The 25097-nt window shown below is 38.7% G+C and overlaps 2 protein-coding genes across 2 annotated transcripts in view; one reads left to right on the top strand and one right to left on the bottom strand.

Moving 5' to 3' along the window:
* Positions 1-1166: 1166 nt before the first annotated feature.
* LIPM (lipase family member M) lies at positions 1167-18935 on the top strand. The gene is made up of 9 exons (XM_054435665.1): positions 1167-1483; positions 6748-6865; positions 11520-11718; positions 12971-13080; positions 13529-13665; positions 13805-13951; positions 15264-15335; positions 16270-16341; positions 18666-18935. Exons 1-9 carry the CDS (start codon positions 1337-1339, stop codon positions 18933-18935), a joined length of 1272 nt encoding a protein of 423 aa, XP_054291640.1. The 5' UTR covers positions 1167-1336.
* A 1302-nt stretch (positions 18936-20237) lies between these two features.
* The window catches only part of ANKRD22 (ankyrin repeat domain 22), a 29755-nt gene continuing 24895 nt past the window's right edge, over positions 20238-25097 (bottom strand). Inside the window, exons 4-6 of the mRNA XM_054435666.1 lie at positions 24116-24193; positions 21704-21802; positions 20238-21442 (exon numbers count right to left, since the gene is read on the bottom strand). Of these exons, the coding sequence (XP_054291641.1) occupies positions 21365-21442; positions 21704-21802; positions 24116-24193 (255 nt within the window). The 3' untranslated portion in view covers positions 20238-21364. The remainder of the gene's footprint in view (positions 21443-21703; positions 21803-24115; positions 24194-25097) is intronic.

The following is a 25097-nucleotide window of genomic DNA, read 5'->3' on the forward strand; positions in this document are numbered from 1 at the left end:
AACTAGTTCAACCATTGTGGAAGACAGTGTGACTATTCCTCAGGGATCTAGAACTAGAAATACCATTTGACCCAGCCATCCCATTACTGGGTATGTACCCAAAGGAATATAAATCATGCTGCTATAAAGACACACGCACACATATGTTTATTGTGAGACTGTTCACAATAGCAAAGACTTGGAACCAACTCAAGTGTCCGACAATGATAGATTGGATTAAGAAAATGTGGCACATGTACACCATGGAATACTATGCAGCCATAAAAAATGATGAGTTCATGTCCTTTGTAGGGACATGGATGAAGCTGGAAACCATCATTCTCAGCAGACTATCACAAGGACAAAAAGCCAAACACTGCATGTTCTCACTCATAGGTGGGAATGGAACAATGAGAACACTTGGACACAGGAAGGGGAATATCACATACCAGGGTCTGTCGTGGGGTGGGGGAAGTGGGGAGGGATAGCATTAGGAGATATACCTAATGTAAATGACAAGTTAATGGGTGCAGCACACCAACATGGCACATGTATACTTATGTAACAAACCTGCACGTTGTGCACATGTACCCTAGAACTTAAAATATAATAAATATATATAAAAAATACACAATAGCTGATGATTTATTTACTAGACAATCCATCTAATCATATCCCAGCGATTAACTAGTGATTACAACTTAAAATAAAAATTTTGTGTATATCTATTTAATTGAACTAGACGAAATGGGCTAAACATGGAAGATTCATTTTTTTCTAATCAATGTTCTCATCCATCCCTAAAAATAGAAAATGTCCATAAGGTTTTAGATATTTTAAATAAAAGTACTTATCACAACACTTATCTTTAACCAAAAAACAGTGATCATTGAAGACCCAGAATATGACTGTAGAAACTTTCAGTGCTTTCTGTAGACTCCATCTTTTGCTATCTATCAAAGAAAGATAAAATCTAGGAGTGGAAGGAAAGAGGTTCCCTATACTCCTTATTACCTGGTGATAAAGTACAGGGGTTTTAATAGGCTGTACCAAATGCACAAAATTCCAGGTCACATCAAAGAAAGTTCTATACACCTGGAAGTTGAAGGATCAGGGATTACAAGTTGTGTGAGGGAGGAATGGGAGGAGTCAGATAGTATTGGGACATCCTAGGCAATGTTTCCAGCCTACTTTGTGTTCTCCCTTCCCTACCAACTAAGCTTGCCTAATTTGCTTCAGAATTGGAGGAAGGAATTGCAGCAGGAAAATATGTGAAGAGTTTTTAAACCTACAGATTCTTCTTACTTTAGAATTAGTTGTTACATTGGCAGGAAAAAATAAATGCAGATGTTGGACCATGTTGGAAACCTTGTCAAGACAGTGGATTGTCTCACACAGAATGGAAATGTGGCTTCTGATTCTGGTGGCGTATATATTCCAGAGAAATGTGAATTCAGTACATATGCCAACTAAAGCTGTGGACCCAGAAGCATTCATGAATATTGTAAGTTGGGATTTCTGGGAAATGAGGTACTTAACATGTTAACGTTTGTATCTGTGTATTATTTACATTATGTATTATATTTATACATGGTGGTGATTCACACTAGAAGAGCATAGTGATGAAGTAGCAAATCGTACTGGAAAGAATGCTAAACTGGATGTCAGTAGACCTGGGGTCTCATTACACAAATTTAGTAAACTTGGGCAAATGGCTTAATCTCTTTGAGCTTCAAACACAATTTAACTTTTCCTTGAACACTTTGGTTCATCCTATGAGCGGAGAAATAATTAAGGCCTTTTAAGTTCACCCCAGTCCCTTGATTATTTCCATTTTGTCTGTACCTTTTATTCTTTTATTCTTTGTTTCCATATTGTAAAGGTGTCAGCCTTTGCTTCTTGCTGTCAGGGCACACACTTCTAGTAGCATCTTATACCATTCTAATCTACTCTTTTTATCCCGTTTCTGGACTGGTACTTTGCTGAATAGCAATAAAAGGACCCCGAGTTAGTGCTACACAGAACCTCCTACAAGTAAAATGCGTAAATGACAATACATCTCTTTAGTTTTCCCAGGAGTTTTTTTTTGTTTGTTTGTTTGTTTTTGGGTTTTTTTTTTGTTTTTTTTGGGGGGGAGCTTTTCAAATTCTAAGCTGGGTTTAGTAATGGTCACCCTATGGTAACGCTTATCCCATAGCAGGGATTGTGACACAAGCAGGGATACTATTCTATTTCAATTTCATTGCCCTGTGCAGTAGATAGGATCATTCACATATTTCAAATCCAGATACTGAGATTAAAGAGGTTAAACAAGTTGAACAAGGCCGCACCAATGTAATAGCATAGCTACTATTTAAATTCAGGACTGCCTAAACACAAAGTCTATAATTACAAATACTATGCAATAAACCATCCCAGGTGAGAAAGAGGAGAGGCTACCTCCAGATGAGTAAGATGATCGTGTGCAATGTCCATGTTCCAGGGATTTATCTAAGAAACTCTCAGAAAATGGAACTTTAACATATATTTATACCGATTTAAGACCCTTTCTACAGAAGCTTCCTTATATGGGTTCAAAAACTGAGAGGAAATAGAAATATTCTGTATCTGCATGGTGCTGAATATCAGGTTTCTTTTGACCATTCCAATGATTAGGTGATTTGTCTAGGTAGTTAGCACATTGGTGTCAGTCCTCAGGAGTCATCCTTCTGGCCCTGAGACTGTCCCACTTGAATTCCTCTGGTTTGGAGGTGAGAGGAATCTCTGTAGTGGCAGACAGAGATGATGTTCCTGGGCCCCACCCACTGGGTGTACCCAGCACCTACACACTATTGGGGCTTCAGGAGTCTGTAGACTAAAGCCCATTGAATTGGGCTCTGCCTTTAAGCAGCTATGCCTGGAAAAAAATGAAGTAAAATAGAAAATTCATATGATTGGTATAAATTCAACAAAATAGAATAAAAGTAGTTTCGAGTTTGAACTGGTTCTGAGGTAGGAGAAGGGCAGGACTTACTTTCTGGTCCCAACAGGATACAGTGAATAAACAAGCACAAACCAGCAGGTGGTGAAAAAAACAGCAAGAACCAGCAGTGGCCTGGAAGGCATCCTCTAGTTGCCCCGGCTGCTCATTAGCATAAGACACTCCTACCAGCACCATGACAGTTTACAAATGTCATAGCAATGACCCACAAGTTAGTATCCCTTTCCATGGCAATGGCCCAGAAGTTACTGTCCCGTTTCTGGAGATTTCTGAATAACCTGCCCCTTAATTTGCATGAAATTAATAGTTATAAGTAGGCATAAATACAGCTGCCAGTAGCCCATACACTGCTGACTCTGGGAGCACTGCCTATGAATTAGCCCTGCTTTTCAAGGAGCAGTACCATTCAGTAAAAGATTACTGTCTAATATTACCGGCTCGCCCTTGAATCCTTTCCTGGGCAAAGCCAAGAACCTTCCCAGGGTAAGCCCCAATTTTGGAGCTTACCTGTCCTGCATCGATTTGACTCTGTATATTCATGCATATGGATTATGTTCTATCTTATACTTTGATAAATAACTGGCCTTATGCATGTATATTTTAAGCAAGTGTTTACTGAGCACCTACTAGGTCCATGATATTGTGCTATGCACTAAGGTTAGACAGATCTAAGAATATTAAAAGCCCTGACTTTATGGAGCTTATAGTCCAGCAGGAAGGACAGATCATCAATTAATCATTATAAAAGCAATGAAATAAAAGAAGAAAACATAAAATAGGGGGAACTAATCCAGAAAGCTTTGCTGAAGAAGGGTTTCAAAGCCTGAAATCTGAAAGATAAATGGCAGTTGCTTGAAAGGGTGGTAGCAAAAATGTCAGCACATAGGACAGCTGGAGCAGCTAAGAACATGCCAGATTCAAGGAGCTGAAAGCAGCCTATATCTGGATGGTCTTTTAAACATTGACTTTTTTATACTATTACAAAAGCAATATATGCTTATTATAAAAATTTAAAAAATACAAAAGAAGGCAATAGTCGCAATCTACTCTGCACCAAGAACTGCTTTGTCATGCCTTTATCTTCATTCTAAATCTGTGAGGTTTTGTTTTCTTAAAAAGAAATGTCATGCACAATTTACTATTTTCCAACTTTTTTTCTGCTTAACAATGTATATCATGAAGAATTTCCCAACGTTTTAAATACCCTTCTACAACGTCATTTCACCTTGCTGCATTATGTTCCATTTTTTTTAAATAAATATTTGCCCCAGGTTGGATTTTCTAGGGGACAGACTCTGAGGCAGAATTCACACAATAATGTTTATTAAGGAGAATTATCATCACCACCCGTGGAAAGGAAGTAGAGAATCAGGAGTAAGGAAAGAGATAAATCAAATTGTGATACAGACTTCAAAACAGCCAGACTCAACTCCATGAGGAGCTATGGAGCTAAAACTGCTCTTCAGGAGATGTCCTATGTTGGGCTGAGGTGACCAGGCCTTTAGACTGCAAACAGGTCAGTCACTGGATGTGGCAGGAAGGGATGTGAACTTGGAGGAAGTGGCTTTCTACAGCTGAGGCCATTCCTACAAAAGATGACAGCCAAGGGTTATCTGTTGACAGCACTTCCAGTGGATGGGACCAGTCCTTTATTGCCTGCATAAACTTTCCTGCCAAGTATAGCATGTTGACCATCTTGCCACCTGTAGACAATGTTTGCAGCACTTGTAATTCTTTTTCTTCTCAGATGTCCATGTTCCTATCCCTACCTCCTTGGCTCTTTTGAGCAACTTCTATTCAATCCTTAAGGCCCAGTTCGAATTCTTCCTCCATAAGACTTTCCCGTCCAGCCCTGCTCATTTTGCTCCTCCTGCTCAGAATTCCTTTGCTCCTTCCTTCACTCTCATCCTTCATCCCTCATCTGACACATTACACATATCCTCTCAAGAACTACTTGTCAGATGTCCTCCATTCTCATGTTTTTATATGTATTTATCTCCCCAAATAGTTGACAACAGTGGTTCCTGAAGGATAGTTGTCAGATCAGCAACATCTGCTTTGCCTGGGAACTTGTATGTCAATTTTTTGGGTTCCACACAGACCTGCTGTATCAGACTGTGAGTGGGGTCCCACAATTTGTGTTTTAACAAACCCTCTAAGTAATTCTGATGCATGTTAAAATTTGAGACACTTCTATAAATTTTTTTTTCTTTGAGATGGAGTCTCGCTCTGTCACCAGGTTGGAGTGCAGTGGCATGATCTCGGCTCACTGTAACCTCCGCCTCCCAGATTCAAGCAATTCCTCTTCCTCAGCCTCCCGAGTAGCTAGGACTATAGGCATGCACCACCACGCCTGGCTAATTTTTTTTATTATTATTTTAGTAGAGATGGTGTTTCACCATGTTGGCCAGGATGGTCTCAATCTCCTGACCTTGTGATCCACCCACCTCGGCCTCCCAAAGTGCTGGGATTACAGGTGTGAGCCACTGTGCCCGGCCTATACATTTTTTAAGGTTAAGTATACAATGGTGTCTCACACACATACATGCACACATATACACTGCATTCCATAATATTCAGTTAATTGAGTTTTAATTATAGTGGTAGTTAATGCTTATTGAGTTCCTACTATGTGCTGGGAATTACAGTTAGTGTTATGTGTGCATTATCTTTTTGCATTTATTGCAACAGTCCCATGGAGTACGAACCATTAGAATTCCTAATTTACAGATGAGTGAACTGAAGCATAGGAACAGTTTAACTAAATTTCTCAAGATTATACAGCTAGTTTATGTATTAGTGTTAGAACCAGGGTTAAAACTCAAACAGTGGGACCCAGGAGCTTCCTCCTAACGACTATGCTTTGTTTTTGCCCTATATTCTACCTAGGCATGTGGTGTTTGGCCTTTTATCTTGCTCTTTTTTAAAGCAGCCCCTGATGCAAATGGTTCTCTCCTTCTCTGAGTGATCACAATAGGCAAGAATAGTGAGGATGCTTAGAAGATATTTGCAGCTGCAAATTTTCCAAAGAATGTCTGCATCTAACTACTGTATAGAATAAGGATTCTTAACCAGGGGTTCATATGTAGGCAACAAGATATCTGAAACTCCTGAAATTATTAAATGCAAAACCATGTTTTTGTATCCATTGTATATCCATTTTTATAGTTCTCCTCAAATTCACAGAGGGAACTTTAACCTGAAAATGTTAGGAATCAATGCTCTTGAATCTGTGGTTTTAGAACTGGAAAGAACCTTAGGAAATGCATGGCCCAGAAATGCTCATAAGTTGTCCTGGAACACTTTAGAACCACTTATCTGTAACCTGAAGTGGGCTCCAGACTGTATGTTTCAATGCCCAGAAGATTCTGATGCACAACGAGGTTTTGGAATAAATGTTCTGGTCCAGTGGTTCTCAAACATTAGGGTACATCGAAATCTCCTAAAGAGCTTGAGACACAAACTGCTGGGCCCAGTCCTCTGAGTTCCTGATTCAGTAGGTTTAGTTGGAATTTGCATATCTAACAGATTAGTCCAAGTGATGCTGATGCCTTTGTCCCAGGGCCCATACTTTGAGAACCATAATTCTATTCTGGTTTCCATATTAAGACAAAGAAAGTAAGGACTAGAGAGGGTTAGTAGATTTTTCTAAGGTAACATGTTTAGCTAGGGAAAAGCAAGGACTTTGACTGTGTATTGCAGCATCAAGGAATCTACTCTTACTTTTGGATCATTGAGAATATAGCCACAGAGAACTGAACTCAAAAGAAATTGTGCTTTTTCCATAGAGCGAAATCATCCAACATCAAGGCTATCCCTGTGAGGAATATGAAGTCACAACTGAAGATGGGTATATCCTTTCTGTTAACAGGATTCCTCGAGGCCTAGTGCAACCTAAGAAGACAGGTATGGGTCACCCCATGTCACCGCAACACAGCAGTCTTCTCTGCAGTCACGATTTCCTCGTGATTTGAATGTAGAAGAGAGCCTGGGGTTCTTAGTGCAGACTGAGGTCCATTGTTCAGGTCAAAGGATGGTGTCAGTTCCCCCATAGTCTCCATCACCACCACCCTGTCCCTCCCCACTGCTACCAATTATCTCAATTAAACATATAGTGTTTGCTTTTCAAAACACACCTTCAAGAAAAGTTCATTTCTTGACTTATTTTAGCACTTAACCCATTCCCCAAAACTCCTCCTATGTAGACATTCTAAAATATTTACTGACAATTCCTTGAAAAGACCATACCAACCTCTGATTATGAAGAATTCAAGCTTCTTTATGACACCTGGTGCCCACTCCTGTATGCTCTGTATTCCTCATCTAAAGAGCACTTAAAATATTTAAGATGTTGCCTAGCTTTTTACTAAGGGCTTTTGAAAAATGAAAGTTCTATACATACATTTTAGTTTATTTTATTTTATTTTATTTTTGAGGTGGAGTTTTGCACTTGCTGCCCAGGCTGGAGTACAGTGGTGGGATCTCGGCTCACCACAACCTCCGCCTCCTGGGTTCAAGCAATTCTCCTGCTTCAGCCTCCCAAGTAGCTGGGATTACAGGCATACACCACCACACCTGGGTAATTTTTATATTTTTGGTAGAGACAGCGTTTCTCCATGTTGGTCAGGCTGGTCTTGAACTCCCGACCTCAGGTGATCCACCCACCTCCGCCTCCCAAAGTGCTGGGATTACAGGCATGAGCCACCGCGCCTGGCTATACATACATTTTAAATGTTTGATACATGTTTCCATAGTTCATACAATTCCACCCTTTTGTATATGGGATTTTCAGCTATTGTTATTTTTTAAACATTTGTTTTCATTACTAAAATATGCCTATTTTTCATTTCTATTTGGCTGGATTCTTTTTAATACTCTAGCAGTAAGTTTATAGTAGCAACTAGATTGTCTTTCTTGTGTATAGGTAATATAATTTCTAGTGTTATTTTGATATGCCAGATACACTGATAAGTGCTTTATTTGTATTAGTCTCATTTAATTTTCACAATTACCCTAAGAAACTGCTACTCATATATGTTAAGCAACTTGCCCAAAAAGTCTGTGCTAGTGCTTGCTAGTGAGTTGTAAAACCTGCACTCGAATCAAATCTGTCTCTCTGCCATTATAGCCCATGTTCTTAACTAGGACCAGAAAATGCTGAACAAAATGCTATTGGGCTTTGGTGTAAAGAAACTTTGGGGTTCTATTTTACTCTAATTTGTACTTGTGTAGCTTTTTGAAAACCACTTTTTTTTCTCACTAGCTTCACAGCTGTGCCTTATACATGTCTAGCGTGCACCTACCTCAGTGTCTTTGAACTTAAATTTCTCCCTCTGGACCACTGTTTCATCAGATGTCTATGCAGCTTGCCTTGGCCCTTCTTTCAGCCGATTTTATCAGAGTTCTTCCCTGGCCACCCTATTCAAAATTGCAGCTCTTTGCTACCTATTGAGTTCTAGCCCCTTACCCTGCTTACTTTTCCATATAGCACTTACCATCACCTGATATAATAGATATTTGTATGTTTGTCTATTGTCTGTCTCCCCCGAGTCAGAGTGTAAACTCAGTGAGAGCAGAGACGTCATTTGTTTTGCTCAAGGCTAGAACCAGTAACTAAATGAGTGCTGAGCACATTCTGGTGCTAATAAACATTTGTGGGATGAATTATAGATTTTGTATAAATAAATGAATAGCCTGATGACACAGCCTCATGAATCCCAGGGGAGTGGGCAAAGCACAGTTCTTCCAAGCAGTCGAGTGACTTAGCAATTACTAAGCGTGAGGGTCACCTGCAGCCCCTATTCATGGATGGAATTTGTTTTCTTACATCCTGTTGATTCAGACTGTTCACACATTGCCCAGGTGTTTGAGGTTCAAGGAATCCATCTCCTTGGTCCAGTCGGTGCAGAATACTTCCCTCTAGTGGCCAACGTTGTTGGCATGTGCCTCTTCAGAGGCAATCTCCCATAACAAAAAAAAAAAAAAAAAAAAAAATTTCACCAACCAAGAGACCCAGTGAAATTCTTATTGAAAACAACTGAAAAATGTTTACTGAAAAGCTTATAGCTTGTGGTAGCAGCCTTTTTATCTTTATCAAAGAATCTTAGTTGGCTTCAATATCAAGAGAGAAAATAGGCTGGGCCATCCTCAGAAATGACAGCTGTGTAAGTGTAGCCCTTACACACTCACCTGCTCGCTGTAAATTAAATAGAAGACCTAGGGGATGTTTGAAATGATATAAATGAACCAGTCCTCTTGTTAGGGGAATCACAGGAACAAACTATATGACTAAGTAGAACCAACGTGACCTTAACCATGGGAAATGCCCTAAAGACTCTCAACGGGAGCGTTGATCACCTTGGTTTGATTGTCCTGTGTTAACACAGCTGAGGTCACCTCCCTGAGAACTAAGAGGATCAACAACCAGATTAGATTTTCAAGGAAAATCTAAAATAACACTGAGTTCCTTTCTCCTGGCCCTTCACTCACAGTCCACAGTGACCCACACATTCTCTCCCTTGAGAGATAAAATGAGGCAGATGGAATTCATGAAGACTGTCAAGATGCTGGATGAGTTTGGTGTAGAAGGGCTTTTGTCCTGCAGGGAGACTGCATGTGTGTTTGGTGCCCCTTTATAGCAATAACAACAAGAGCTACCCATCTGATCCGAGGTCGGGCAGCATGCTGAGTGCTTAATGCACAGTACTGCATTTAACCCTCCCCGGCCAAAACCCTGTGAGGTGGGCAATTGTCCTCATTTTGCTAATGAGAACACTGAAGCTCAGAAAGTCACTTGCTTTAGAGAATTATAACAATAATAATGAAAGCAATAAAGCTGTTTTTTACTACAGGCTTCTTCTAAGCCATACTGTGGTGTGGATATTGCATTCATGATTTGATTTAATTCTCACAAGTCCTGTTGAGGGCATGACATATTTTTTACTCCTAATAGGGCAGCACTTTATTAATCTTTCAGCCAAATTTGCTAATGTCAAAATAATATATATGCCTTAATTTATTGAACACATTAGAATTCTTAAAACCCTTCATCCTTCTCTATTCTCTACTGATATTCTTATAATTCTTTATTTTGATGTAATTTCCAATTTATGGAAAAGTTGTGGGAATAATACAAGGGACTTCCATATGCCCTTTGCCCTGATTTACCAACTGTTTACAGTTTTACCCCATTTATTTTATCATTATCTCTCCCCCATCTCTTACGTGTATCTTAATACTTTTTCCAAAACCTTTGATGGTAAATTTGAGACATACATCATGCCTATTTGCCCCTAAGTACTTCAGTGAGTATTTTCTAAGAACAAGAGTATTCTCTTCTATAACTGCAATACCTTTATCGAAGTTAGAAAACAAACATTGACATTAGTGTTTAATTCGTAGTCTATATTCAAATTTTGTCTATTGTTCCAAAGTCCTTTACAGCTGTTTTCCCTCCTCTGGTCCATAATCTAATCCAGGATCATTTACTACACATTTGGCCATCAATCCTGTCTCCTTCATAAACAAACAATTCCTAAGGTTTTGTCTTTTTGATGTTTGCATTTTTGAAGAGTTTTGGACAGGGATTTAATTTGCTTTATCTGATGTTTCTTCATGGTGTGATTCAAGTTATATGTTTTTGGCAGGAATAACACAAAAGTGAAGTTATATCTTTCTTGGTTCATCATATTATGAAGCAAATAATGTTGGCTTGTTCCAATACTGATAATAACTTTAATGACTTCATTAAGGTGGTATCTGCCAGGTTTTTCTAAAGTTAGTATTTTTCCTTTTGTAATTAACAAGTAAGTTATGGGAAGATAGTTTCAGGATATGTAATATTCTGTCTTTAAACTTTTACTCACTAATTTTAACATTCACTGATAATTTCAATCTTTCTGAATTTGTTAGTTGGTATTATACTGTAAATCAATGTTTTGTATTTACGAATTGGTATTCTGTAAATAAGAGCTTTTCCTTCCAATTATTTATTTGTCCATTTATTTATTGGTCTCTATATGGACTCGAGCATTCTTAATTTATTCAATGGGATATAATTATTTACTATAATTATTTTGATGCTCAATATTTCTGTATTTGAACAGTGGGAGCTCCTTCAACCTGGCTTGTGGGTCCTTTTGACATGAAGGTCTCTTAATCACCAAACCATTATATATGTGTGGAATACATATACCTTAATAATCATACTATACCATCTACTGGGGCACTTTCAATATTTCTGAAGAGCCCAGACAAGTCTGATAATAATTACACAAAACTAAGAACAGAAGTCAAACTTTATAGATTATTTTTCTGCTGGGCAACATGCCATCAGTTTCTTGTGCTCTATTTTATTAAAGCATAACAAAAATCTTATTTTACTGATGCGGAAATCAAGGCACACAACAAAGGTCAAGTAATTGGCCAAGATAACTAAGCTAGCAAGCAGCTGAATCAAGATCTGAACACAGGTTTGTTTGATTTGAAAGCTCTTATTCATTACTGGACAACAAGAAAGGGAGAGAACATTTCATGCAGTTGAAATTTTCTCTTTTTGCAGGTTCCAGGCCTGTGGTGTTACTGCAGCATGGCCTAGTTGGAGGTGCTAGCAACTGGATTTCCAACCTGCCCAACAATAGCCTGGGCTTCATTCTGGCAGATGCTGGTTTTGACGTGTGGATGGGGAACAGCAGAGGAAATGCCTGGTCTCAAAAACACAAGACCCTCTCCATAGACCAAGATGAGTTCTGGGCTTTCAGGTATATGAAAATCTCGAGAACAGAGGTAGACATGTCTGCCTTTCAAAAAAAATGGGTAAAAAATTACGGCTTCCAGTATTTGGTTGATTTATTTTTGTTGAGTCATCATTATCTTAACATGATATCCCCCAGTTTTCTTAATTAACTAGTGATCCCTTGGTTGAAGTAGTGAGGAATGCTGAGTTCCCCATGTAGAAGGTGGATCTAGCTAATAGGGTGAGAATGGTGGTTGGTGTCAGGTGACTAAGATTGGAATGAGAGAAGTGTAGATCAATTTCCTCCTGGGTGGGGGGGGGGGGGCGGTAATAGTATAACGGTACTCCAGAAGGAGAAGAAACCAGGCAGCATTAAAAAAAAAGAAAGGAAACTATTAAGCCTAGTGTGTTAGTCCGTTTTCACACTGCTGTAAAGAACTACCCGAGACTAGGTAATTTATAAAGTAAAGGGTTTTAATTTACTCACAGTTCAGCGTGGCTGGGGAGGCCTCAGGAAACTTACAATCATGGCAGAAGGCAAAGGGGAAGCAAGGCACCCTTTTCACAAGGCTGCAGCAAGAAGTGCTGAGCAAAAGGGGGAAGAGCCCTTTATAAAACCATCAGATCTTATGAGAACTCACTATCATGAGAACAGCACAGGGGAAACCACTCCCATGATTCAACTACCTCCACCTGGTCTCTCCCTGGACACGTGGGGATTACGGGCATTATGGGGATTACAATTCAAGATGAGATTTGAGTGGGAACGCAAGGCCTAACCATATCACCTAGGGACCATCGATTTGACTTACACTCCTCTCATGTTCTTACAAAAGATTTTTAATGCTTTTATTTAAATTACCTATTGATGTTCAACTCACTTTTTATGTCTATCAGAGAAGGGCCACTTCAGCATCTTTCCAACTATTCCTGTAAATGAATCTGCAGAGCCCTGTGCTGTTCTGCTTAACAGTAGAACAGGACACTTCCACTAGGAGTTGCGTTATATGCTCAGTAAATATTCACTGAAGATGATTATTGCTATGTGATAACATCTAGAGAAAACAGCAGTTTGCTGACAGCCTGTGACTCCAGAGGCACCCATGCATCATAGGTTTGAAAGAAATCCATTCTGAGTGTTGTGAGGTAACAAGCTGTCAGTAACAAGCTGTCAGAGTTGACAACTCAAGGGCTGGTTTGTAAACCTGGTGTGGGGGTGTACTTCTGTTTGTTTCTGATTATAATTTTTCATATAACTTTGTCTTTTCCCCTTGTAGTTATGATGAGATGGCTAGGTTTGACCTTCCTGCAGTGATCAACTTTATTTTGCAGAAAACGGGCCAGGAAAAGATCTATTATGTCGGCTATTCACAGGGCACCACCATGGGTAGGTTCAAAGAAAAGCAGGTTTGTATACTCGGAAGAAATGTGAGCATACGACACTAACTATCCCTGAAATCTGTCACCTTGTGCTTCCTTCAGACCTGGTCTTGTCATCTTCAGAATCATGTAGTCCTCAGCAATGTGTCTAGCATATAGACATATGTGCTAGATATAGCATATCTCTGCGCTATATGTGTCTAGATATAGCACAGCTCTCAATATAAATATTTTCTCAAAACCAACATCGTTTTATTCAATTATTTATTTAACTCATTGAGCACCTACTACTTGGAAGCAAATATGCTAGTGTCATAAGGACCTTATAATTTTATAGAAGAGGTAAGATGCAATCACATATATACTTATTGAAATATGTATTTAAAAGCAAAATACACATTTTATGAGTTCTAAAAATATTCAGTATTCATGTTGACATATTTCTTCTTTTGCAGGCTTTATTGCATTTTCCACCATGCCAGAGCTGGCTCAGAAAATCAAAATGTATTTTGCTTTAGCACCCATAGCCACTGTTAAGCATGCAAAAAGCCCTGGGACCAAATTTTTATTGCTGCCAGATATGATGATCAAGGTATGAGACTCCTCAGAAAATTTCCTGTGTACGTAGAAAAATCTTCCAGCCCAATTTCCTAAAATATAAACTTTTAAATTACAGTCACATCTTTTCTGTCTGTCATGTAATGACTCTATGTCACTTCATATTTTCACAGGGATTGTTTGGCAAAAAAGAATTTCTGTATCAGACCAGATTTCTCAGACAACTTGTTATTTACCTTTGTGGCCAGGTGATTCTTGATCAGATTTGTAGTAATATCATGTTACTTCTGGGTGGATTCAACACCAACAACATGAACATGGTAAGTGGGAGCCTAGTAAATTCCCAGAATCCCAGCATAAAGCTGGGAGTCATATGGCTCACCCCTGGAGGGAGAGCTAATGTCAGTGAAGACTCAGAGTAATGATATATTCCCAGTAACTCAGTTCTCTCCAAACTGTAAGGAAATAAGGGAAATGCTTCAGTATGGACTGAAACAAGGTTAACATAAGGGCATTGCTGGATATTAAATCACAGATTATAGATGGAAGAGGTCTGAAAGCAGCTTTACTACAGTGAATTAAATTAAAAAGAGCAATTAGCACGTGTTAGACAACAGAGAGAACTGTCATACATCATCCACCTCTACCCTCCACTGGGGTCCTGTAAGTTTGTAGTTTAAGTTCTTTGATGGAACATCAGGGACCTTCATTTTGGCTTAGGCTACCAGTTGGTATCACTGGGTGGGTTCCCTAGGAAGCATACTCTGAGATGGAGGTTAATGTGAACAATGATTTGGGTTCTGCTCTAGGGATAATACCTAGAGAAGGAAAAGAAACAGGATTAAGTAGATGAAAAAGTCAAGTAGTGATGCAGTCTCAATAGGAGACTTAGTTGATCCTGCAGGGATTTTTGAAGACAGGATGACCCTTCAGAACCATCTCAAGTTAGGAAGAGAGGGCTGGGTCTTTATACACCATATCAATCAGTAACAATGTAGCCACACCAGTAACAGGGGAGTACTGGGCAATGTATCTGCCTACAATTGGAGCAATCCTCAAAGCAGGCTGAGAGTGGAGGGCTGCTTGCCAGCAGCACTCCCAGCAGCTGGGGCAACATTTCCTTAATTCTGAATATTTTTTTCTTCTTCTTTAAGATTAATAATTTGATTTATAGTAAGGATTTGATAAGTGTATATTATGTATCAGGCTAATTTATTACCTATTCCAAGCCTATGAGTGTTATTAATATCCCCACTTTGCAGATTAGTATACTAAGATTTAGTAGATTAAATGACTAACTCAAATTCACCTAAAAATTAAACTGCAGAGCTAGGATTTGAATACAGGCCCAATGCTAGAGCCCTCATCCTAAATATCACTAGTAAAATTTTTTTTAATTAGAGGCCAGATCTCTGATGAGAAGCTATTCTCAGATGAAAAATACCGGTGTCTGGCAATACATTTAGTGACATTTTATTTACGTGCATGTACATATTTTTGTTTCATAGATAGTTGCTGATAATTTAATAATGTTACCATTTCTTAGTCTGACACCCTGGAGATTTGGTCTTGACAAGTTATACATCTTGTGAGTTTTTCTATGTCCTCAAAAATACTCATGGTTTGTTACAGAGCCGAGCAAGTGTATATGCTGCCCACACTCTTGCTGGAACATCTGTGCAAAATATTCTACACTGGAGCCAGGTAAGAATGTTGAATTTGCAGTCTTTGCTAAATGTCCTGTTATATTTTGTGTAGAATAGTCAAAGGACACCATTTAGATAGGCCAGGGATTATTTCACACTTATTCTAAGATGAAATGCAATATCGTCGATGCTATTTTGATGGAGAATTTGATCTAGATCACTGAAACTTTTCAAGAAATGGGAAGAAAGGACAGAAGTAGCCTAAGGACTTCTTTAGATCTTAAAAGTATGAATTTAGATGATCCAAGTGAGACTTCTGTCTGTCTCTAGACACCTCAAAGATGTGGCGGGAGATAATTATGTTTCTACATCTTCTCTTCAGCTCCTCCAACAATACAGTCAAGTAGAAACAAAAATGCTAATGTGGGGTCTGTCAAAAGAGATATTCACAGGAGTCCTTCACACTGCAAACTTTACCTGCATTTACAGGAAACACACACCTCTGTGTGTCTATGTGGTGTGTGTGAAAGAGAGGGACAGGGGGAAGGAGAGAGTTCTCTCTGTTGAAAGGCGGGGAGAGAGAGAGAGAGAGCAATTGTACCATCAAAACCAGAGAAGAATTCTAAGTTCAATTAAATTTTGGTTGCTATCTTCCAGGATCACCACATTGCACAATTCCAGGGCACGATTCCCCATTGTAGCCCACAGAGTTGTGGAGGATACCCACTCACATTAATTACAATGAAGATACACTTCCTGGAGTTGATAATGCAATGATCAAGAATTTATGTAGTCCCTCTTTCTTCTCAAAAGGCCTCATTCTTGACTTACCATTTTCCTCAGATGCTTATCCCAACATTGAATGGAAGAGCAGCTCAACCTTTGCTCTCTGCTTCCCTCACAAGTGCACATTGGGTAGCACGTTTCCACCACCCCACCACGCTTATCCACTGAGACACTGGAATTCCTTGTAAATTTTTGTCTCCTTTTAGGCAGTGAATTCTGGTGAACTCCGGGCATTTGACTGGGGGAGTGAGACCAAAAATCTGGAAAAATGCAATCAGGTAAGAAAATCAAATACCATCTGCTGAAAATGTATACATTGGAAATGTATGACAGGGAAGTTATAATGACAGTTTATTCTAGATATGGGAATAAAATATGAAAATTTAAGCAGAAAATAATGGTTCATGTTTGACTCCATTTGAAAATGGTTAAGTTCACAGCTTATCCAAGAAACCTCTCTGCTTTTACAATGGAGTAGGAGGTCTTTTTTGCTGAGGCTATCTCCCTAAACAAGGTACTGGGCTTCTCAGGAGCAAGATGAAGTAGATTTAGTCAAGAGAAGAGTGTAGTCTATGGTGGATACTAGAAGGATTATTTTAGAATTAAAAAAATGGGATGGTGGCAGTAAGTTTGTTTCATGGCACAGTAAAAAGAACGTTAAATGGCAAGTCAGAATTGCTGTGTAAGTTTTGCCTCTGCACTATAAACTTCTGTAATAGGAGGCAGGCTGCTTTAATTTTTCAGGCTTCAATTTCTTTACCTTGAAAATAAAAATTTTGAGCTTTGAAAAATCCATAGGCATTCTCCCTGGTTATACTTTCAATGAATCTGTAATTTGCAAGTTACATTTTTTAAAAATGTTATTACATTACCCAAGGAAATATGTAGCTAATGCTATGAACTAAAATTAGATATCAAAGTGTGGAGATTCAGAATTGCACAGGTATGCCCTTTAGAACATAAAATTTTCTGAAGATTTTTGGTAATCATGTGTATGAATGTAAATAAATATTTACCATAGAAACAAAACTGGAAGGGGCAGATTAGACACAGCTTAGTGTTTCTTTGAGAGCCTCACATCATAAATTAACATCCACTGCCATAAATGGTAGGAAACTGGACAAACGGTACAGTGTCCCTGGATAGAGAACTCTCAATCTCTGGTATCAGCTGCTTCTCTTGAAGTCCTTCACCATTTCCCAAAATATGTCTTTAGAGAAAGTATTCCTGTTCAAAGATTTTTTTTAATTATATTTATTTACTTTTGAGACAGAGTCTTTCTCTGTCACCCAGGCTGGAGTGCAGTGGTGCAGTCTCGGCTCACTGAAACCTCTGCTTTCCAGCTTTGAGCCATTCTCTTGCCTCAGCCTCCCAAGTAGCTGGGACTACAGGCGCACGCCACCATGCTCAGCTAATTTTTTTTTTTTTTTTGTACTTTTAGGGATGGGGTTTCACCATGTTGGTCAGGCTGGTCTCAAACCAGCCTACCTCGGCCAAGTGATCCACCTACCTCGGCCTCCCAAAGTGCTGGGATTACAGGCATGAGCCACTGTGCCCGGCCCTAAGATGGTTTTAATTTATCAACATTTAATGGACTAAGTTCTAGAGAAATTGATTCATGCAGAATAGGCACCAGAAAATGGGAGTGGAAGGGAAGACTAAACAAACACACAAAAAAGTATCAGAATCACAGAAACTCAGAGCGAGATATGACATTTAGTTCAATCTTTTCACCTGTAAGATGACAAAAAAAATTACTAGCCCCATAGAATTTTTCAAACTTCCTTATCCAAATTAGGCTATAACTGAGCTACAAAGAGAAACCAGAGCATCTAGAATTGGAGCCAAGACTCCGTGGTGGATTTCCTGAGTAAGAAATGGGCCTTACCACTTCTGAGGAAAGTTCTGGATGCCGATTAATCTCAAGGGCTCAGCCAGCTAGGCTAATTCTACTAACACTGCATAAATATGGAAAGTTCCCAGGAATTAGGAATACTAATTGGTATATTTGGTGGGGAAGGGTGAGGAATAAGGGTTGGAGCAGGTATTTAACTTTTACTTCCCTTTAGCTCAAATTACCTGAGTGCCATAGGCCATGGTTCTGGCAAATGCAGTCAAGCCGGGTCTGCCTCAAAGGCTGCCTGGGATCACATAAAGACCGTGAAGATGCAGAGCCCTTCCCAGCAGATTCCTTGCTTTTCTCTGTGGAAGATAATTCTTGTCTCATGAAATGTTTGTGAAATTATCTTTTAAAAGAACAGGGGCATTATTTTTAAAAACAATTTATTTACAAAATATTTAATAGGAAGAAAAAAGAAGTACAAGGCATTACATGTTTTTATGTGTTTTCTCATTTGATCTAGCAAGTTATTACAGATATTATCCCCAGTCACAGAAGAAGAAACTGAGGTTCAATAATGTTAAGTAATTTTACTTTAAAGTAAGGGCGGGAACAGAAATTCTTAACAGAGTTGTGTGGCTCTAACACCCATGTACCCTTCACCACAACAGATGGCATGTTTATTATGTCTATTTGAAACATAAATTATGAGTCTGAAAGTCCAAATGTTACCTAGAGTTAAGAACTATTCCTTTTCTCTAGCCAACTCCTGTAAGGTACAGAGTCAGAGATATGATGGTCCCTACAGCAATGTGGACAGGAGGTCAGGACTGGCTTTCAAATCCAGAAGACGTGAAAATGCTGCTCTCTGAGGTGACCAACCTCATCTACCATAAGAATATTCCTGAATGGGCTCACGTGGATTTCATCTGGGGTTTGGATGCTCCTCACCGTATGTACAATGAAATCATCCATCTGATGCAGCAGGAGGAGACCAACCTTTCCCAGGGACGGTGTGAGGCCGTATTGTGAAGCATCTGACACTGACATCTTAGGACAACCTCATGAGGGATGGGGCTAGGACCTATGAAGGTAGAATTACGGAGAGCAGAGACCTAGTATACATTTTTCAGATTCCCTGCACTTGGCACTAAATCCGACACTTACATTTACATTTTTTTTCAGTAAATTAAAGTACTCATTAGGTAAATAGAGGTTTTGTATGCTATTATATATTCTACCATCTTGAAGGGTAGGTTTTACCTGACAGCCAGAAAGTATCTAGACATTCTCTATATCATTCAGGTAAATCTCTTTAAAACACCTATTTTTTTTCTATAAGCCATATTTTTGGAGCACTAAAGTAAAATGACAAATTGGGACAGATATTGAGGTCTGGAGTCTGTGGATTATTGTTGACTTTGACAAAATGAGCTAGACATTTTCACCTTGTTGCCATAGAGACATAACACTACCTCAGGAAGCTCAGCTGCTTTAACAACAACAACAACAAAATCAGCGTTACAGTATGGATGAAATCTATGTTAAGCATTCTCAGAATAAGGCCAAGTTTTATAGTTGGATCTCAGGGAAGAAAATTTTATAGGATGTTTATGAGTTCTCCAATAAATGCACTCTGCATTACATAAAGCATGTATGTGCATTTCAGTGTCCAGATTCTAGTCCAAGCTTGTTGGAGGGTTTACAGCTTGTTGCTAGGAGACCTAATGACTAGAAATTTCTGGCTCAATTTTCTGCCTCCAAAAATTAAAAGCTAGGGAGAAAATTGCATAATGTCATAAGCATGATGAAACAAATTGTCATATACTTTATCCTTTAATCTTAACAAAGTTAATATCAGACAGTCTCTGCAACTCATTCACAAACCATGATTTATTTCTTCAGAAAATTATTCCACTTTTACACAATTTCAAAGATGACAGTTGTAAATTACATTGGTACTATTTTGCAAAAATCTCTGAAACCAAATCAAAGGTTTGTATGTGTCAAAAGTATATTGTTGAATGTATACTGGTGTGTGAAATTCACTTGTGTGGGTTTTTTGTCCCCAAGGGTCACCTGGTAGCTCAGCTCAATGCCAGTGAATCTTAATTTATTAAGACACATTTAAAGACTTCAGAATCTATATCTACACACTATTACTTCCTTCATAAAATAAGTTTCTTAAAGCCCTATACACAGTTGAATATATATTGCTGGATTTGATTTTCATTAGAGCTTTCAAGGATGGTAAATCTTTCATTCTTAGACTGTACTTGTTACCACATACAGAGAGGCTGGCTTAGTCCCTGTCTGCAGCTATGTGAGATTCAGTCTTGATTGTCAAAATTCAATCATACTTTTAAAGTGAATTTATTTCTACTCTGTCTCATTCACAGAGGAAGTGAGACACATATTTTGATATTCACAATCTCTCACTTAGACAAATAATCCAGATCCTACCTCATCATATAGCTCTGTTTCTTTTGAAGAACTTTATCCAAATAAGTTACAATAATATTTTACATTTATTAATAAAATAAACAAAACTGACAAGCTTGGTAACCACCTTGTATTTACAAAAGGATCATGAAGTTTTTTTAAACGAACATTTTCATAGTTGCATAGTCTTGCTCAAACCAAGATGGCTTTTATTTGTAAACCGAAATCTCTAGTGGTATGCTGGTAAACGAACTTTATGGAAAGTAAAAAAAACAAAAAAACTAACTCTTGTCAATTTGCCAATTTTTGTGGTGTAAACACACTCACCACTGACACTTGATAGATGCTTTTATTGAAATTGCTTCATCAAAGGAATATTTACATGTGAATCTCTAAGCCCACACACATACACATACCATTCTATACAAACATACATATTTAATAATTTGATTCTTCTGCTCAGTACTCAAAGGGGGCTGGGAGGAACAGTTTGTCTCCTAGGGCATGACATAGACTGGACAGTCTTTTTATAAGAGTGATACAACTGGGAAGGGAGAACGCTTTTTGAAAAGATAACTCAGATCCTCTTCTTCAGGAAAGACTGAGTTTGGAACACCAGGGCTCTTTTTTTTTTTTTTTTTTTTTGAGACAGGGTCTCACTGTGTTGCCCTGGCTGCTCTCAAACTCTTGAGTTCAAGTGATCCTCCCACCTCAGCCTCCCAAGTAGCTGGGATTACAGGCATGTACCACTGTGCCTAGCTGAAACATCAGTTTCTGACTGAAGTGGAGACTACAACAACTTTAGTGTTTCCCTTAGAAGGATTACAGCCATGGTGAACTTGACTGAGTAAACAATGCTATAAATAAAAAGCTCTTCCAAAACATTAACCATGGTAAGCATCATTATCCCCATAAAATGGTGGCATCCAGGTTAAGTGGCCCACAGACCAACAGTCTAAAATGAAGGCAGAATCCAGTCTTTAACTTTTTTTGTATCTCCATCGGTGTGGTCACAAGGATTACAATGCTTTCCTTAGCATTAATTCAATCTGGGAAAATTTTAATCTCCGTGCAATATCCAGTGAGCTCTCACCATGCTGAGGGGGGAAAAATATACAGTTATTTCCAATAGAGTGCCCAAGATCTTGTAAATAGCTTAGACCAATTGACTCTCTGGGTTGGCAAGGGCTTTAAAAGGCAGTCAGTCCTAATAGTAATAGGATAACTTCATTCCTTAATGAGGATGATTAATTTTACTGTTGTTTACATCAGAGGCAAATAATTTACTTCAACATAAGGCCTAGTTTAGAAGATGCTGCTGCTAGAGGAACCTCAGACCACGGTCCACCCTCCCTTACCTTATTCTTTATTGTGGGGTCTGCACGGGCTTCCAAGAGCAGAGGGATAAGAGACTGGTTTTTCATTTCACAGGCATAATGTAATGCGGTACAGCCATACTGAAACACAAAGGGCCAAAACTTCAGCTCATAAGTCGGGCCCTCCACAGACCATAGCATATGGCTTCATTGGCAAATCCTTTTCACACTTTGTAGTAGGCAACTAAGCAGAAAAATAGTCTGCAAACCATTGATAGACAACTATTTCTATCTATGCCTTTCTGTTTTTCATTTTCTGTTCTAAACTAAAGAATGCAACTTATAAAAAGCTGAGGCTGAAGAGTGCCAAAGTTTCTTTGTAGCATGCTATATGCCTCGGTGATCATCACCTTGATCATGTCACCATCTTTTCCCTTAAAGAGTCTCCACATGGCCGTTTACATGAATATTATCCTCTATGGTTTTGATGATGATTCCTACTGAAGAAGTCGGGTGCTCTTGCTGCTGCAGGACACCTACAAGATCAGTGCAGTTCTATAGAGACGTCTCCCAAACGTGATTTGTTATAGCTCATATTATGTGTTATAAGCTAGTGCATCTACTCTGTTGGTACTAATTTAAAACACTACAGGTCAAAAAAATTAGAGCTAGGGCATTAGTGTCCAAAATTTGGCCTTTGGAAAAGTAGCCAAGCAACCATGGTGCTGGTAAGTGAAGAAATAGTATCTTTGGCTATCAAGACAGAGTTAGCTCTGGATCCTATTCCCTAGAAACACCTCTAAAATTATAGGAGATCATGTTGCAATTATTTATTTTTATTAAGTGGTGGCATGACAAATGGAAGTTCTGGCTCTGAATTTTGTCATGTGAAATAGGGTCTAATTATCCAAAAATACAAAACACTGTCTTACCTAGAAAGTAGATTTTAATATTCAGATAGTTTTTGAAAAATGTTTGGTATTAGAAGTGGTGTCTGTGTGCATACATGCATGTGTCTCAAACTCCTGAGTTCAAGTGATCCTCCCATCTCAGCCTTCGAAGTAGCTGGGACTACAGGCTAGTGCCACTGTGCCTAGCTGAAGGAATGCAATATCTCTATCTCGAGAGAGAAATACACATAAATAGCCGGGAAAATATCCTAGAGAAATTTTGGTCACCGGCACGAATTTTAAATCTATTGAATTTAAATGAAAAGACCAAGAAAAACCTCCAACAAACTTTTAACTTCATCTTTAATAATCTCTTACTTAATATATTTCAAAGCTATCTAAAGAAATGGTAATGCACAGTAACTGTCAATACAAATTTATCCAAAAGTTCTATTTGAAATAAAAGGAAAATATAAATTTCATAAAGTTATTTTCTTTTGCTCTCTCTCTCTCTCTCTCTCACACACACACACACACACACACACACACACATGCACACACACACAACTGCCTGCATTTAAACATGATACCAGCATAGGCAAAACCGAAATGATGTAAATAATTGATAGAAACAGGAATGGGGCCATGGTCTCTATCATAAAACAATGGTAATACACACAGATGTGCACACACGTAAAATATGTTAGGCATCACAAATAGAATGTTAGTATTTTGGAATCAAATTTCCACTTGCCTACTTTTTCAATAAGGAACTGGGAATCCAAAATTTTATTCAATCGCCATAAGCAAAACACCATAGAAATAAACTTTTGTCTTCCTGTGATCATTGAGAAAGAAAGATGAGTGCAAGAGCAGAGAGGTGAAAGTGAAAACAACATCTTATGCTCATAAACAGGAAGAAGTGAGCGGATGCTGCTACTGTTGTTATCATTGCTCTTACCATCAGTGGGATTTTCCTTTGACCTTTGTCTTATCTATCTTTAGTTTACACACGGGGCCTTTCATCAGTGGGTTGGGATTTTGGCTGCCGTGGCAGCTGTTGCCATTCAATGAGCACTTACTACATTCTAAGCATGTGCTAAGTGCTTTACATGAACAAGCCCGATAAGATAAGTATTATCCATATCCCTATTTTACTGATGAGGACACTGAGAGTAAAATAAGTTTACAACTTGCTCAAACTCATAGAAGTAAAAAGTGGCAAGCCCAGACTTACTCATGGGCATTCTCACTCCAGCTTCTTAACTATTATGGCTGGTATTTTGTTATCAGAGCCTTAGTTTTCCTTAACATCTCAACAACATTAAAGCCAATTATTTTAAAAATGCTTTATAATAAATAGAGGTATTATTCCCATGAGTTCAGAAGAATATAAGTAACCTCAAGGTTGCCTGTCGGTGGGAAAAAAAAAGGAGAAAATAAAAGAAAACTAAATGTAAAATTGTCTAGGATAATTAAGCAAGCAACTGTACAGATGACAAATACACTACCTACAAATACCATTTTGAATATTTTTTCAAAATGGCTAAAAATATAAACTTACACAATCTGTAGCATTAACTTCGACGCCAGCATCAAGTAGCATTCGTACAAGAGCCTCATTCTGCTTTGTCTTTGATACCTATTACAAATGGTAATTATAAGAAATGCTTATTTACAAATAGTTTCTCCAATTTATGCCTGAGACTATTTAATCAATAGGCTTCATTTTAATCCCAACACTCCTATGCATGCCTAAAATTTCCCCCAGCTTCTCACCCACTCTAATATCAATTAATTAAAGCCAGGTTCTCAGACTGTGGTCCTGAAGTAGCGGCACTGACACCTAAGAACCTTAGAAATGTACTTCTCAGGTCCCATCCCAAACCTACCTAATTCAACTGAGGATGGGACCTAGTACCTGTCTTTCCCTTCCCGGCTCAAAGCTGTGCAATTACTTCCCATTGCTCTGAGGACATAAGTAAACTCTTCAGCATGACCTACAAAGCCCCGTGTGTTTTGGCTCCACGTATGGCCCTGCCCTGGCCTCTCTCTCACTCTGTGCCTCCTGGCTCACTCTGTTCTAGTTACATTGGCCTTTATTAGTCTTCCATTCCCAGAGAATCATTGCACAGGAAGTTCCTTCTGCCTGGAAGCTTGCTCCCTCTCTTCTTTGCCTGGCATAGTCACCTTTCATTCATCAGCCCAAGTCCATCTTTCTCCAAGAAGCTTTCCCTGACCCACCTGACCAGGTGAAATCCCTCTTTTTTTAGCTATCCTAACACCAGTTGCCTTTCTGTATCACCTGCTTCATGGTAATTTTACATGTGTTTGTGCCATTTGATTAATGACTCTCCCCACCACCCTCTAACTCTCATGGGGTCAAAAACTATGCCTATTTTGTTCATCACTGTGTCCCTAACAGCTAGCACAGCGTCTGGCACATAGTAGGTCCATAATAAACATCTGTTAAAGAATTGAGCAAATTAACGAATTGAACTAGGACTCCTCAGAATTCACTTTTCCTTCCCAGTCCCCTGAGCTTC

This window comes from Pongo pygmaeus, chromosome 8, assembly GCF_028885625.2.
Source record: "Pongo pygmaeus isolate AG05252 chromosome 8, NHGRI_mPonPyg2-v2.0_pri, whole genome shotgun sequence".
Taxonomy (NCBI): Eukaryota; Metazoa; Chordata; class Mammalia; order Primates; family Hominidae; genus Pongo; species Pongo pygmaeus.